This window comes from Anopheles stephensi, chromosome 3, assembly GCF_013141755.1.
Source record: "Anopheles stephensi strain Indian chromosome 3, UCI_ANSTEP_V1.0, whole genome shotgun sequence".
Classification (NCBI taxonomy): domain Eukaryota; kingdom Metazoa; phylum Arthropoda; class Insecta; order Diptera; family Culicidae; genus Anopheles; species Anopheles stephensi.
Genome location: NC_050203.1, coordinates 26,280,525 through 26,297,536, shown reverse-complemented (window position 1 = coordinate 26,297,536; position 17,012 = coordinate 26,280,525). Strand labels below are relative to the sequence as shown.

At 43.6% G+C, this 17,012-nt stretch overlaps 3 protein-coding genes across 3 annotated transcripts; all 3 read right to left on the bottom strand.

Annotated features, from left to right (window-relative positions):
• Positions 1–474: 474 nt before the first annotated feature.
• LOC118511480 (venom carboxylesterase-6-like) lies at positions 475–2,920 on the bottom strand. The gene is made up of 3 exons (XM_036054617.1): positions 2,679–2,920; positions 1,568–2,608; positions 475–1,503 (listed from the first exon to the last, which is right to left on the bottom strand). Exons 1-3 carry the CDS (start codon positions 2,889–2,891, stop codon positions 1,057–1,059), a joined length of 1,701 nt encoding a protein of 566 aa, XP_035910510.1. The 5' UTR covers positions 2,892–2,920; the 3' UTR covers positions 475–1,056.
• Positions 2,921–3,689: 769 nt separating this feature from the next.
• On the bottom strand, positions 3,690–5,840 carry LOC118511478 (esterase E4-like). The gene is made up of 4 exons (XM_036054616.1): positions 5,483–5,840; positions 4,377–5,420; positions 4,026–4,318; positions 3,690–3,952 (listed from the first exon to the last, which is right to left on the bottom strand). The coding sequence occupies exons 1-4, from the start codon at positions 5,681–5,683 to the stop codon at positions 3,751–3,753; spliced, it is 1,740 nt and encodes a 579-aa protein (XP_035910509.1). The 5' UTR covers positions 5,684–5,840; the 3' UTR covers positions 3,690–3,750.
• Positions 5,841–9,506: 3,666 nt separating this feature from the next.
• On the bottom strand, positions 9,507–16,203 carry LOC118511473 (protein DSE2-like). Its single transcript, XM_036054600.1, has 2 exons — positions 15,881–16,203; positions 9,507–10,279 (listed from the first exon to the last, which is right to left on the bottom strand). Exon 2 carries the CDS (start codon positions 10,269–10,271, stop codon positions 9,843–9,845), a length of 429 nt encoding a protein of 142 aa, XP_035910493.1. The 5' UTR covers positions 10,272–10,279; positions 15,881–16,203; the 3' UTR covers positions 9,507–9,842.
• Positions 16,204–17,012: the final 809 nt, after the last annotated feature.

The following is a 17,012-nucleotide window of genomic DNA, read 5'->3' as shown; positions in this document are numbered from 1 at the left end:
CATCCATTTTTATGGCCGGTTTCTTAGATGAAATGGCAAACAAAGCTGGTTGATATGGAAATGGCTTCATGCGACAGGGAAATCAAATACTTTTTGTTGTGATGTCCTCAGATGATATTGTCATAGTAGCCGTTGATATTGCACGCACTTACCCGAGCGATGAAAGGACGCGTACAATATCAACGGCTACTATGACAATATCATATGATCATTTCCCTATGCTCTGAGGCTGTTGCCATATCAACCTGCTTTGTTTGCCATTTCATCTAAGGATCCTACAACAAAATTGGATGATATTGCCTTATCAGATGAAAAAACCCTGTAAGATAAACTAACTCTATTGGAAACTCTAATTTTCCTAACAATAATTTAATAAAACAATACAAATAATTTAAAATGAAATACCACATCAAACTGGTACCCTACGGCTCTTAAACTCCCCGCTGACTTCATCCATGATAAGACCAGGGAAATTTTTTTGCCATTTCTGTTTGCCCAACTTGCCGCCGTCAGCATGTCTAGCGCATACGGCCCTTATCAGCGCTGAATCCAGCTGATTTCTGAACCTAAACGCCACACGAGGATCGGTTTTTGAGTGTGAGCCCGCGGAGCAGTTCGGTGGATGGACGTGTGCCAATCGACCCGTTCGGACTGTTCGCGACTCTGCTGATAATCTGCTCTGGGAGCCCTTTCCCGAGCCATTGAAACGATGCCGTTGAACCGAAGATAAATGCAAATCATGTACGGTGCGCTGAATGCGCAACCCACATACACACACACGCCGCAAAACAAACCGAGCTTCTCGATCTGAGCACGTGTAGGAGCAGGTTGTTTAGTTTTCGTTGTTTACAAACCATCGCGTTGCAATAAGTGGCGTTGCGATAAGAATGTTTCCGCCGGCCGGCGCCCGTGCGTTAAGAGGTGAGCATTGGCTGCATTGCGTGTTGACTGCGGAAGCGTAGCGAAAGTCGAAATTCGTCAGTGTTCTGAGCTAAGCTAATGGATGTGATGCCTATTCGAAACACTTAACCTTCAAACGTTCGGCCCAGAAATCGATTACGCTCGTTCCTCGTAGAAAGCTCTCCAAAACTCGTACATCTCCTCGTCCAAGCCACGGGTGATCTTTCTGCTCACCGGATGGTTTGGATTTTTCGTGTTCGCAAACGTGACCACGTCACACTTCCTCCCGAAGCACGTGCCATCCGCGTCGACCAGATCGTTCGTGGCGAAATCGACGAAAAACTGTACCCACAGCTGAACCATTTCCGCTTCGGGCGACGGGACGGGAAACTCGGGAAAGAACAGTGGCATGTAGAAGAGGTAGATGATTTCGTCCGGATGGCTTAAACCGTACGATTTGTCTGAGCCGGTGAATAACTGAGAGAATGAGTAGCGGCCACGGAACTGGAAGGAGTAGACGCTGGTCGGGGTATGCTTCCGGTTGGCCAGATGTTGCTTGATGCTTTTCACCATCGGATACAGGAACCAGGCTTCTGATAGCATCTGTAAGAGTAAGAGATGATTTACAACGCTTTGCAAATGCTTCTTAGTAGTTAGTTTACGTTACCTTGGTAATCTCTGCATAGTTATCCTCGGTGACCCACATGGTCGGTGGAGTTTTCTTGAGGAAACGCTTCCTCAATCGTACCAGCTTTTCCTTCGTCACACGAGTTCTCAGTATCAGTGGCAAAAGTTTGGTAAACTTCGCATTCAGATCCTCGACCAGAGAACTATTCCGGTAGATCGTTTGCGTGACGATCGATCCATCGTTCGGTATGCTTCCCGTCAGCCAAGGAACACTCGCGTAATCACCCCGACGCCATGCGGCTCGCGGGTCCTCAGCTAAGAAGGGTCTCGGTTCATCGGCTGGCTCCACCACTGGATGATACAATGTGATTGGATGGATGTCCCACACTTTCAACAGCTCGGTGCTAGTGACCAGTTCTTCAGCATCAATTTCTCGCAGCTGCTCAACTAGTTCCGCCGTAGTTAGTTCGTCCGCTTCCGCTATTCCCAGAACTTTCGCCTGAGCTCGTGCCATTCGGAGCGGATCTTCGATCGGAATACTCCAGCTGGAGAGGGCACTACCGCTCATGCTTATTGCACGGTGAAACAGTCCACGGCTAAGCGGGCTAATGAGGTGAAACTGTGTGCTGGATCCCCCGGCACTTTCACCGAAGATTGTGACCTGATTAGGATCACCTCCGAATGCGCGAATATTTTTCTTTACCCAGCGCAAGACCGCTACCTGATCCTTCATGCCGAAGTTACCGGGCGCAGACGAATCGCCGGTCGAGAGGAATCCAAACACGCCAAGCCGATACTGGAACGTTACGAGGATCACTTTACGCGAGTCCATGAAGCGTCCCGGATCGCGCTGTTCCGGTTGTGCCGAACCGTACAGGAATCCACCACCGTGGATGTACACCATCACGGGCAGGAGATGTGTGTTGCGCGCTTCGAGTACCGGCAGGAACACGTTCAAGTACAAGCAATCCTCCTCACCGAACATTGGAGCGGTTGGGACGAGCGTAACCTTCTGGAGGCAGGCACTCCTCGGTCGGGACGCATCGTACAAACCCTGCCAGGGTTTGATCGGTTGTGGGTTCTGTAAGTGCAAGTGGATGTTACATTTATTACAGATTCATTCAATACAGCTTGTTCTAGCTCTCGCTCACCGCAAACCGTAGCTTGCCAACCGGGGGTTTCGCGTACGGAATTCCCCAAAACGCTGGATACGAAACGCCAACATTGTTTTCCATCACCGTACCGCGCATGCAACCATCTTTGATACACACTTTGGTCACTTTTAATAAATCCCCAACACTGCTAGGCCAACAAGTGTCAAACACTCCAAACAACAGTAACACTGCTAGAACACACTGTTTCATTTCTTGGCTCTCAAACACTATCCTTCCGATCGAGGTATCTGTGGCCGTTGCACTAAAACGTCTCGAGTTGATTGTGCGGGCTTTTATACCGATCAGTTACTTTCACCTTTATTCTCCTCTTAATCACCTTATCTGCACAGGACAGTCTGGTCTTTTTTGGAAGCCGGAAACCTTTCTCCTTGTACATGATCGCCGAAATGTAAGGGTCCTCCGTTTACGTTACGACTGCTTTCTTTCAAGGTTGCAGTGCTCAGTAGTTGTCCAGCTAGTTGTTAAACTGGTTTCGTTATCGTGTGTGAAACTGGTTTCCCGAAATAAAATTCAATTTCACTTTCGATAATACTTTGATGTTTTGAACATGGAATAACTGAGAATGGTAAACAGCATTCAGAATTATTTAGTACAAGCTGTACTAAAAATAGTCTGAGCGGTTCTAGAATGTATTCGTTGTATAACACTCATTGTCAATGGCCTACTTATTGCTCCCACTCTTTCCATTTTGAATGATGGAAGCTGTCCCGAAAGGCGAAAGCTGCATACATAAACGACAGGCAGATGCATTATGCAGTGCCCGATTTGCATCGGCACATCCTGCCGGATTACCGTCGTTGCGACACGTCGATCGGATTACCTTACCAGACATCTAGGACATGGACGCGACCGTTGCATTCGTTTATCGGGAATGTAGGAGTCTCCTGGGAAATTGATTCTGGATGCATAAACTTAAGTGAAACAATATTCATACCACAAGCAGTCAGCTTGGGATCTTATGTTTAAGGAGAGAAAAGACTGGAAGACTATCGTTGAAAATCGGCCTTAGTACATAATTAGTACTGCTGTTTTATTGTGAATGTTCGTATTAATGGTAAGCAATGTATGAATCATCGTAAATCGTATTCCAAAAGTCATGCATCTGCTTGAGTTCCGCACTTAATCCGCTTCCACTCGACACCGAAACAGGTGAGGATGATGAAGCACCATCTTCTGCGGATGATTCGGCATTTGCAAACTTTACCATCTTGATGGTCTTTTCACACGATTTGGCTGAATCTTGCGTTGTTCTAGAGTGAAAGATGAAAACAAATCATGATCATGATCATCATGATAAAGCAATATCTGAGTAAGTATAGTTACCCATCAACAGCAAAGTTGACGAGGAAATCGGTCCACACGCTGGACATTTCGGTCTCCGGTGAATCGGGTGGGAAGTCCGGGAAGAGATCGATCATGCGGAACAGATACGGGAGTTCGTCCTGATGGCAAACACCATGGCTCGCATTCGATTGTATGTAGAGCGATGAGAACGAGTGGCGTCCAACGAACTCAAACGAATAGAGTGTTGTTTCGCGGCAGCCTGTTCCACTGGAATTGGTGTACTCCAGGAGTGTCTTTATGGTTGGATATTTAATGAAGGCATCGGACATCATCTGAAAGTAAAGATGTCTAGAGAAACTTCTTTCAAAAATATGGCGCTCACCAACGAACCTGTGTAAATTGATCTCCATTGGCTGCATTGACCCAGCTATTGTCGGGTGCATCCGGGAAGTAGCGACTCTTAAGTTGTTCCAAAACCATCGACGAAGCATTAACAGCTAACACCGGTTCTAGTAGCTCCTTCAGATTATCATTAAACTCCTTCCGAATCGTGTCGTTGTGTAGTATGGCAAGCGATACAACGGCACCCTCGTTCGGTACCGTTCCGATCAGGAGAGGAACATCCTGATATCGACCTTCGGCCCACAACTTCCTCGGGTCGTCGGGTAAAAAGCGTTCGTCTTCCGGTACGGTAGCGCCCTGAATCGTCGGCCGGTACATCACGATCGGGTGCTCGAACCAACTTCTCAGCTGCGGCATACTGGCGGTAAGAACTTTCGCATCCAGATACTGAAGAACATCCACAAGCTCGGCCGTTGTCAGCTCATCCGCCTCGGACACTCCGATCAATTTCGCTTGCCGACGTGCCAGTGCGAGCGGATCCTCGATGGGTAAACTCCACACGGCGAGTGCGCTACCACTCATAATGATCGCACGCTGGAACAAACCCTTGCTCAGTGGACTGATCATGTGAAGCTGTACGGAAGCCCCACCAGCACTTTCACCGAACAGCGTCACTGACCGCGCATCACCACCGAAGAAACCGATGTTCCGTTGTACCCATTTGAGTGCCATCACTTGATCGAGCATTCCGTAGTTGCCCGTTGCCTGAGCGTCTCCGGTAGCGAGGAATCCAAACACACCCAACCGATACTGGATCGTGACGAGGATAACTTTTTTCGTGGCCAAGATACGCTCAGGTCCGTAGAGCTGAGGATCGGCCGACCCGAAGAAGTAACCTCCACCGTGAATCCACACCATCACGGGGAGGAGTTCAGTGGCATTGTGCTTTGGACGATACACGTTCAAGTACAGGCAGTCTTCATCCCCAACGATTGGTTGATCGGGAAGTAGGAAAGACTTTTGCAGACAGGCCGGCTTGCTTTCAACTGCATTGTAGTCCTCCTCCGTCCATGGTTCAATCGGTTGAGGTTTCTAGTGTAACAAAGCGACTTTGTAATAACGCACTATGCTCGTTTAAACACATTGAAACTCACCTTAAACCGTAGCTTTCCAACCGGTGGTTTCGCGTAAGGTATGCCCACGAATGCGTCAAACTTGAGGTTCTTCGTGTCCGTCATGGACGCACCAAGCAGACAACCATTTTCCGTACAAACCTTCGGATGTTTCAGTTGTCCACTCACGGTAATGCACAACGCCAGGCAACTGGCCAGAGCGACACTGATCGAGAGCTGCATTACGGGTCCGTTTCTCACCCTGTACTAACAGTGTCTGGTGATCGATCGATCGGTAAGCTTACCGCTAGAAACAGATTGATTTTTGTGTTTTAAAAGGAACAACATCGCACAAACACAATGCAAATTCTACCCCGGAATCGGAGCGAAGGCACAAAACAGCATTCTAAAAGAGATAACCGGTCCGGGGGGGATGGATGGGTTTCCCGGCGCTCGTATGCAGATGCACACGGACGGCTCTTGTTAATGCAAAAAACAAACGCTGCAACTGGCGATTATCAACCAACACAGACGAAATGCGCGGTTTGTTGTTGCGGTGCTTTGTGTTGTGTTTGTGATTGTGTAATATACCTTATTCTAACTGACCTATGTTAAATGAGTTGAATATTTTTAAAATAAAAAATATAATATACTAAAAATACTCATTAGCTTGCACACTGCTGCGGTAAAATGACACCCACTGTACGCTAAGCGCTAATAGGGCGGGAACAAAACGGAAAGTGGAACAGCTAGTGTTGGGTCGTGATTGCATACAATCCGATTCAAACGGCAGCGTTGCTTGCAATATTGCATAGCTCCCGTTTTTGTTGCAAGCAAGTATGTTTGTATTGCACCGAACGTTGTAATGGAAATTTATTTTTGAATATCATTTTATTGGAGGAAGCATGTAACTAGTACAAAGCTATGAAACTAATTTTATATACCTCGTTTAGTAAACGCACTAAAAGTCGAATTCAGGGATTAAATTGGCTAAATTTGAAAAAAATTAATGTTTGTACATTATTTAGTATTTTAATTGGGGACACAAAATTTCTCAGATTCTGTACGATGTCCTTCTAATCCCTATTTTTTTAAACATGACCATTTACAATACATATAAATAAAAAACCATTTATTTATTTTATTTGAAGGATCAGCATAGGAAGTTGCCACTGGCAGAACAATCGTCTTCTTCGAAATACATCTGTTCTGAATGATCAATTCTTCTTCTTTCTTGGGTTAACAAGCTCTGAAGGTTATGCCTGCCATTTCTGGCTTACTAGACTTAATGATACCGCATAGTTGGATAGCCAGTCCTCACTATGGGGGGAACAGCCCAGATGTGATTTGAAACCCGGCTTCCTGCCATGTGAAGACCGGCACCGCTGTCGCATCTACTACCAGGTTGTCATGAAAAAACAAAATGATACCTTACAAATACTCCCAAAGGATAGATATCAGCATCGTCAGATCGAAACTTCTTCAACTACAAAGCTGCTTTGCGATCAATGCGAATTGATATTGGGATCGAAATCAACTCCCCAAAAACATTCGATGTCATCCCGATTTTATCCCTACGAAGAAGAAGGCGAAAGTTGGCATACCACACTATGTGTCCGCAGTAACTTTATGGCTTTGTCCTACATAATGGTGGGGTCAAACGGCACGTGAAAAGCAAAAAATGGAATAATGAGGCACGTCAAATGGGCAAGGGATTTGCTCCAATCAGTGTCCAATTAGACCGAGCCTCATGAAAATCGGGATGAGTAGAGTGAGTGGTGAGTCGGTTTTCCAGATGTGTGACTGTGGAAGGATGATTTTTGTCCGAACTTTTCCGAGGAGTCCGAAGAGAGAGAGGTAGAATATCAAACGACAGTGGTAATGGTGGTTCGATTGGATAGTCTTTTATGAAAGTGGAACCCTCATCCCGGGCGACTCAACTTTCCCAGCGTGATGATGTATCATGAGAGCAAAGCAACCAGTCTCGGCTGATACTACTGACCTTGTGTCGTTCTGCTCCAGTTTTCCGATCTCCCAAACCCGCAGAAGGTTGAGGTCAAAAAGTTAAAGCAAACTCCAGCAACTGCCACTTGCGTTACTTTATGGTTCATGCTGAACGATTCCTGTACCTACCAACCGCCATTTGTCAGTTGCGACGGATCCGAGATAGGATGGTTCGTAGGGACCGGATTGCCCGATTGCTGCCGATGTCGTTTTCGGTTGGTTTTTGTGGTGACAGTTTATATTACATCCTGACCAATCTAATACACTGGCTTGTAAAGGTGAACAACTTGTCAGCCACTTGCAGAGCTCGGTGCGAGAGTTATGGCCGGTATCGGAGATTATGGAAGTTCGTGCACGTGAGCTGGTGAGATAGGAAGTTTTCTGCGGTTACGGATCGGGCTCGTAAAAAGGTTGCAATTTTTCTTGGTAATGTTTTATTGCGGTTTTGTGCAGAAAGCTTTGCTGCTCAAGTGTTTGTTATTGTATTTGTCATGTTTGTTGAGCTAAACCAGATGTTAGTATTATGTTTTTTTATATTTTGCAGCATCCATATATTAGTTTTTTTTGGTCCATAGTGCAGTATGAAATTTCTCTATATTTTTATCTCTTTTATTGATGTGAATATTTTTCTGTTTCCTGCTATTAAAATGAAATATTCTTTAATTTTTTATTATTTTTTAGTTTGCTTTTGCCTTTTGAGGTTTTTTATTTTGAATTTTTGGATCATTTTCAGTTTTTTTTATTCCATAGGCACGTCCTAGCCGTATTATAGGTAAATTTTTGTAAAAGTTTAATTATTAAGCTGTAAGGATATTACTTTTACTCTTTATTTTCTTCAGTTAAAGAAAAATGAACTAGTCGGCAACCCTTTAAAATGTAAAGCCGTATTTAAAAATCAAACTTGTTGTGAAAGATAATTTTATTAACTTTTAATACAAGTTTCACCAATCCTTCCCCATTTTTCCCACCGTTAGCCAGTTAGCAATAGCATTATATTGTGATTTACAAACAAAATATTTTATTACAATGGTTTTTTTTATACAATTAGCAAATGAATGTTCTAAATGCGTCGAGAACGACTTCTGACAGCTGTCAATCAACTCATTTCACTCGAATAGAATCGAATATCACTCAAAACTGTCAACATATAACGCCTAAATGTATGGATGATCATACACACATTGACCAGTTTTAAGAATCAAACACGACGGTAAAAATCAATTTACAATCTCTAAATGTAATTTGAACCATTTTCACCATTTTGTAAGTCTACCCCACCAGCTATTGATTCTTGGCAGGCAAGAGTATTATAAATTTTCCCCAGTCAGCAAAGCCCGTGTGCATTATTCATAAAGCTTCCGCATTGCAATCCACCCGAAACTATTTCGAGGAAAATCTCTTCCCGTCACTCACAATTAGACGCAACCGACCGATGCCGGCTATGGTTGCACTGGCGTACGGTTGAAAATTTCGAATGACTTCATCACACTCCATTAGTGGCGCACAATTTGTACGGGAGCAGCAGCAATGGTAGTGGTGTGCATCATCATCTGTATCAGCATCTTCATCTGACACTGCCTGCTGCTGTTGCTGAAGCGCATTGTTGTCCTCCACGTTGCGCTTGTGGATAACGTGGTGCTATTTTTAACTATCAAATTCACCAATTTTCAACCATTAGAGAAGAAGCGAGCAGGCGAGAAATTTTAAACCCAGCATGGCGCATCTTACCTGTCCGTTGTGTTGTGAGTGTGTGGAAATGGTAGTTTAGTATGACAATTAATACCGCTGCCAGGTGTATTAGACCTCGAGAAAAAAGCTGATCCATTTTTGCCACGCAATCGATTCGCCAAGGTGGTTGTTTTATTGTTTTCGCGTTGTTTCGGAATTTCGGTTTCTGGGAGTAATTTTAGCACACAAACTGGTCGATTTGGTCCGCGGTTTGCTAGCATGAACTGTCGCTTCAAGAACTGTCCTTGATCTCGCTGTACTGCAGAAACCCATGAACCGACGAACATCAACTGAGCAAGAATGTTTGCAATGCATACCATGTACAAGAATCGTGTCGTGTTTCGTTTTTTGTGTTTGAAGATCGTTTATTTATTCTTATTTTATTTCGAACACATTGTTGCTGATGCGCACGATAAAGTTATGTTTTGTTGATGCTTTCAAACAGAAACCGAAGATAGATGAGAGTTGTTTGTTTTGCAGGTCGAATACAGCAAATATTGTACTAGACTATCAGAGAGAGAGAGTGATGTACAATTTTTTGTCTTGTGACGATAAACCAAAAAAAAGACACTTCAATGGCTTTTGAAATTTGAAACTGATAGTTTACACATTAACTCATAATAGTATCATAATGGTGATCACAAAGCGAACGATCGTTCATTCAGGCCTTTCAGTTCTTAAAGAACTCGTCGATCGCGGAGCTGGAATCGAACGACGAGGATTTGATCGAGGACGAGACCGACGAGGAGGTGGACGAGCTGAACGAGGACGACACCACCTTACTGCTCGTGACGGAACTGACCAGCGAGGAGGAGGACAGCAGCGAGGAGGCAAGGGCACCACCGTCCGATACCGACTCCGTGACGCTACGCTCGGACGCGAATGCCGATTCTGACTTTTCGTGCTTCTTGGTGATGGAGTTGGCCGACTCTTCGACCATTGATTTTTCGCTCGCCGAACCGTAGCTCTTCGACTGGGTGATGTTCTTCTCCGAGACACCGTCCGCGGTCCGTTCGGTGATCACCTCCTTCGAGATGACGGGCGTCGAGGTTTCCGTCAGCGTCATTTCCGTCTTGGTGGTGTTCTCGGCTAGGGCCATGGTGTGTGCTGCGGGTGAAAGAAGAGAGAAAAAAGATCATTGCATGAAGTCATTCGAACCTAATTCTGTCAAAATTGAAATCGATTGAGGTTATGCTTGGGTTTTTGGTGGGCCAACGTCTCGTCGAACGCGTGGAAAACTTCACCTCTCGATTACTTGATCTTCGCTAGTCTTCCAACAACAGACACTTAAATGGCGTGACTAAGAGCAAGCGTGAGAAGGAGAGGGAGAGCGAGAACGATGACTCGACCTGGGCTGGGAAAATCCGGGAAAACATGGTCCGTGTCTCTACCACGAGGACGTTATTTTTAAAACACACATCCACCACCAATCCTCCCCTTTCCGTGACATCTTCCCGCCGAAAACTACGGCTCTTTCCGTAGTATTTTCGCTTGTCGCTGTAGAGCTTAAGACCGATCAGGTATCGCTCGCTTGGGAATGCTTGTTTTAGGTCGACAGTGGAAAACGGAGCACGAATCATCCCTTCCTAATCCCAATCCCGATGAGCTGATGCTGATGAGAAATGATGTTTTTCCTTTAACGCCGTCTGATACTTAACTCGGCAAATAGCCCCAAGAACGATCCGCTTGCTGACCCTTTCGGTCTTCCCCGGGTTACGTTGTGCGCTTTTGCGATACATTGTTTATTTACTTTCGGCTTCAAATGCAGCAAAGAGGACATGGGCACTGCTTTTTCCCCCTTTCGTAAAAGTCAACAGATCGGATCGAAGGGAAACGATCGAGTCAAGGACATTCGAAGTGTTTTGGTCGGTTTCATTTTGTTCAGGGATGATGTAAGTGTGTTTGCGTTAGCTTGTTTGTGTTTAATTTGAATTAATTGGGTCCAATTACGTGTCGAATGGGAAACATTAATTAAAAAGGATGTTTTGTTTCTGCAAATGCAAGGGCACGAAACAAAAACAAAAATGGAAAGTGTGCGAAACAAGAGTAGAAAATGGGATTTTGCAAAAATAAAAAGGTCATTGGGGTGCATTATGAGTTTGTCCTTTCTATAAAGCGTTAAGAGAAAGCAAAATGGAAGGCTATTAATGTCAATCAAACGAGATGGGAACAGCGTAATGGAAAACAGATCTGTAAAATGGATCCTTTATCCTTTTTACAGGGTTTCGATCCATGTGTAATCCATGTGGAAAAGTCCACTTTTGTATTGGATATTTATCTTAATTGTGTACGCAATTCCATTATATGATTGCAAAGGTCGGTCATGCCTGCAATTTCTGGCTTTCAAGACTTATTGTTACCGCACTGTTTGATAGTCAGTCCTCACTATGAAGGAACGGCTGAACGGGATTCAGATGAGAACCCCGATCCTAACTGCTGCTTTATTAAAGTAAATTTAATAATTTGACTGCATTCGAATTAGATAGAATCTATTGATAAAGACAGTGAAAGAAGTTGTTCATAAAGCGCTTCTCAAGCAGTAGGGGAATGCCCAGTCGACTTTGACCGAGGATTATTTTTGCCATATTTTCCAATATTCTATAACATCTTGCCATTCTGGACAATAGAATGACTCATTTATAAAATTGGTTTTAAGTTATCTGCACCAAAGTAGCCTAATAAATTTATTCTCAAATGTTTTTACGTAAATAATAATTGCTTGTGTTATTACACCATTTTTAAAGCACTTAGTTTTTTTCTACTTCAAATCCTGCTATTTAAACGATTATTTTTGCATATCAAACAAAAAAACTACTCCTACCGACAAGACAGGTAAGCAAAATGTGTTGCTCCCTAATTGTGTGTGGCCAAAACATTCCACACGATCCACCGCACTTGCCGAACTGACAGCCTGGCACACATGTGTCCGTCCATCCGCGAGCATGTTTCTACTATTTCTGAGCTCCTTTCGGACTGCTTTTTCTACCCACAAACCGCAAACCCTGTAGAACCCCGAAATTGCGCGCAATGCGAGTGATGCAACAAACCTTCCGCCTCAACGCTGGGTGGAAGCATTATAAATTGTTCACGGACTGGGACGGTTTAATATACTGCGTATGTAGGAATGGAAAACTACCACCACAACGCATCGCAAACGGTGTTACAACGTGGCCAGAGAAAACAATAAAAATTGTTTTTCGTGAAAATGAACATGGGGAAAGAATGAGAAAATTGCTACGTGGTGTTAGACACGGTTAGTTTGAACCCGACTCAGCACAAGGAGGCGCGCGATGTGCACGAAACAAAGCGCGAGCATTTTTTGAGAAAACACTTCACCAGGCGTGGTGTGGTAGCGGTTCGGGCCACAAAATGTCACCAATTATAATCAACATTCTTGGGTGGCAAATGAATTACATAAACGAGGTGCGAAAAATGATGGGACCGATATGAGTTAGGGAGGAGAAAATTTGGAATAACGTGAGTGAGTGAAATTTTGTGTTTCGGCCACTGTGTCAACTTTAGCTTTTTTCGGTTTTTTGAGCATTCAAATTAGCTTACTTTCATGAAGCAGAGGACACATTTGGAATAATTACATCCCTTTTTTTGTGCGAAACCTTGAAAAGTGGCAACCAAAAAAATGCCATATGCTCTATGATTTATGCACCGGAAGAGAGATATTACACATGATGCTTTCGCCCATAATATCCTGTAAGCTCGGACAAAAATAGTGCACAAAACCCCTAAAGAGAATTTGTAATAAAGGAAGCAAAAACTTTTGCCTAATGGTTGAATGTTCACTGGAACACGGATTAAAAGGATGACTAACATTATTGTACGAGTTGGATTCGTGTGGAACGTGACTATGGATTTTATACGGACTACCTAATGAATTTCTAGAATATTTACTATGTCCGTGGATGCTTTAAAAAACTTTTCAATGGTTCTAATTTTTATTAAAGCTTTTCTAAAGTCAGTTAAAATGTGCAAAAACAAAAAGTCTGCTTATATTATTTATCCAAAGAAGGCATTTCCTCTCAGTTTGTACTAAAAATCCTTTGTTCATTCGAGCTTGTACAGTTTTTTTCAGTACAGTACAATACTAAACTTTATGTAACAGAAATTTAACACAAACACATTCAGGTTTGTTCATCAATCAATCAAATTCAATCATTACTTCAAATAGTTAAACACCTTTAGGCGATTAGCATCATTTACATTTTTATAACTTAATTGCACTCTCCTGTTCAACTCCAACTAAGCAAACGAATTAAAAAACTACTAATTTACAGCCAATGAATTGCAAACAAAAGTCAAAACTTTGCCGCACACCCAACAACATCCATGCCGCCGGGTAACAGCTGGTCCACCGGTCCCGGTTCCATTAACACTGACCACCTGGCGTAATAAATTCGATTCCAGCTGTTTTAGCCCCATTCCGGCCGGTCAGGTCAGCGTTCCTACGCACCTACCGAGGTGTCAGAAATGATAAACCCTTCCTTCGCCGTTCAGCCCACACCCGGGGCTCAGTATCATTGAACCAGTATCATTACCCCCGGTAAGCCGGTCGTATGAAATTCGCCAAACAACCGGAGTTGAGGTGAATATTACAACCAGTCGCGTAGGTACGGTGGAACGATTTTGCAGTGCAATAAAACTATCCCCGCATGCAAGATTTGTATTTCTTGCCGAGACTATACGGTCTTGCGACTCACCCATCGGTCGCGGGATCGGTTGCGCGTGTTGGCGCACCCCATCGCTTCGCGGAAGCTGAGCTGGATGTGTTTGGTGCAGTAGTCACGCAAAATGGATCGTGTTCGTGATGCGACCGAGGAACACAAGGGCATTAAACCGATGAATCATCCCTTTACGGAATCGTGAATGTCCACAGCAGAAAAAACGAGCAGGACCACGGCGAGGATAAGATCGGTTGCACCGGAAGCAGCCGAGACGTGACTCAGCTGGCGCGACAACCGTAACCCAACACAGCCGTCTGTGGGCATCAAATTCCCTTCACGTCTCGGCCCACATTTAGGCACACACACACACAGAACGAGGGAGAAAGAGTTCTCGAAAGAGCTTGCTCCTTCATTCGCTAAACGAACGCTTCATCAGCTGCTTAAACCACGTTTAATTAATATGTAATTCAAAAATGCAGCCCCGGGATACGAAGGGGTGGCTGTTTTTTTCACTTTATTTTTATAACCTCACATTGGCGCAAGTGCAATTTGCATTTGGTGGGTGTTTTAATTTATGATCCCCCGGTCTCTCTCTTTTTCTCTCCGTCTCCCTTTGGTAGGGCAATAATTTAGAGCGCCAGACATTAACCAGACGCATGGCGCAGGGCCGATTGCAAGTGGTGTGGTTTTCTCCTGTTCGCTGTACGATTGTGTTAAATGGTACTTCTTTGTGAGGTACATGCTTGCAACTTCTACCCTTAGCAAGCTCATGCACTGTTTCATTGATAGCAGTACAATCAATGAAACGGTTCCTTTCTTTTGAATTCGCTTTTCATCAATAATCCCATTCTTCCAACTGCTTGGTATGATAAGATTTGGTGCACTTTTTTGATCGTTCCATTTTGCTGTTGCGTTACCAATTTGAATTATACACACACACAGCTCAAATGTGAATCACTGTCTGTGATAAGATAGAGATAATGAATTGTATTGAATGTTGCAGCTGTTATAGCGCTTATCAAAATTAACTGCAATCTTTATGCTACCCTGTAGCAGTTGATTTTGTGGAGTGTTTTTGTTGATTTTGTGAAGCTTGCTATCAATACTGGACTTTTTCCTCTTGTTTAAATATGTTTTGCTTGTAAATATTTTCTTTATAACAAATATGTATTTGGTTAAGAAATATAATAAACTCAATCGCTAAATGGTTCTTCGTATTTGATTAATATTAAGTTGCTCTCGTATATTTATAATTATCTTTAAAATTTTTAAAGTTTTCTGTTAAACAGCTTGATCTAACGAGAAAGATAGACAAATTGTCCTAATAATCGGTCTTAAAGTCAGATACTTCTGGGAAAAGCCTATTAGTTTTTAATAAGTTTTTCACCACTAAGCACCGTTTATTGTCATTTCAATTAGTTTAAAAAAAACTGATTAAAAGAACTAATTTTGTGCCACTTTATATATCAATATAATGATCCTCTAAACTAAATTAAAATTACTTCTTCTTCCTTGGCACTACAACCTCGAAAGGTCTCGGCCTGCCATTTTTGGCTTTCTGTGACCTGATTTAATCCGTTTAATCTGACTACTTTCAGCTCTGCCTACTGGGAGGCGGTCTGGGTGGGATTTGAACCCCGACCCTGTCGTGTGGAGACCGGCGTCGTTAGCGCTCCTGCTACCGGACCGCCAAATTACTTCAAGGCGATTAAAACCTGTGCTAATCCTTGAGAATGGATGACTCAGAAGAATTTCCAAGAGCAAGTTTAAAAAATTCGCCAAAGTACTGCAATTTCGTCATGAAAGCCTCTTCACACCATAACGGCATCATATTATTATGTATGCAAACATTTAGCCTAAGGGAGAAGCCTTTTCATCACATTGTATCCCAATTAACTTAATTTATAGAAATAATTGTTTTCACCTTCACTAAACTCAACACCAAACCAGCTGTTTTTTGTGTACGTCGTCTTCAAACACTTCAAACAAACCAAACACTTCACAACCGATTCAATCGAAACAATCTACTCACCTTCAACTGTTGTAAAGATTCGCTGCGTTCAAAAATTTGCTTAACTGCTTTCCGACTGCTTGCGCTGCGTGTTCCTGTCCCGTGCACTGCTTAACTCAGACTGGTCCGTAACCGGCAAATCGATGCACGTTTAGCTTCCCGGCACGTTAGCAAACCCCGTCGTCACACAAGAGAAGAAAGAAAGAAAAAACAAGACAACCCTCGTCGAAGTCTCTCGCACAAAACCCGCGAACAATATACACAATCGAAGACGCACAAAAATAGCCTTCACGTTCGCGTGCTCTCACCAACCAAGATCTGAGTGTGGTTTTGCCGCGATGGGCCATGATCGCGATCTTTTAAAGCATCTCGCATCCTCCCAAAAAAATACCAGACAACAATCGTTGATCAATCGTTCACCAACACTACGAGCACAGAACGCTTGGTTTGTGACACCCTCAGGCTGGTGATGCGACAACCCTGCTCGACACTCAATTCTCTCTCGCTCGCTAGCCGTGGTGTTGGTAGCAAAATTGTTGCTTGTTTTGGGTAACTTCGAAGGCATTACATTGAGCTGAATCATCGTAGTTATGTTTAGGACCGGTGGTGAATGGTGGATGATTCGTTGTCATCTCGCACAGTTTATAGTTCATTGACAAGGCTGAAACGTGTCCGTGTGAGAGAAACACGTAGGAACCGTAATTAGCAACCGAAGATGAAGACGTTCTGGCGTTACTTTAATGCCTTCCCCCCTCGCTGGCTTTTTTGCACTATGTTTACTTTTACTTTCTATCGTGCAGAACTTGTACAAGCAAACGGAAGCCAGTAAACAAATGGTTGCAGTTCGGTCGGCTTTCACGTGTGCTTTTGTTTGTTCAGTTGCAGCGGTGCAAAAAGACCCGTCAAACCCGGGGCATAGTAAATCAAACCGCAGAATTTATTTCACACGCGGAAAAACTCATCATTTGTCACCCGGTTGTGTGCGCGGGTCGATGTGGTGGGTTGCTGTACTGCTTGCTGATGATGACGATGACTGTACTAAATTACGGTTTCAGTGTTGCTGCATAGTATACAGTTGAGTCAACACTTTTTAATAGCAATTATCCTCGGTAAATGTGGGTACATAAAAGCAACAGGAATGAAAACAAACAGG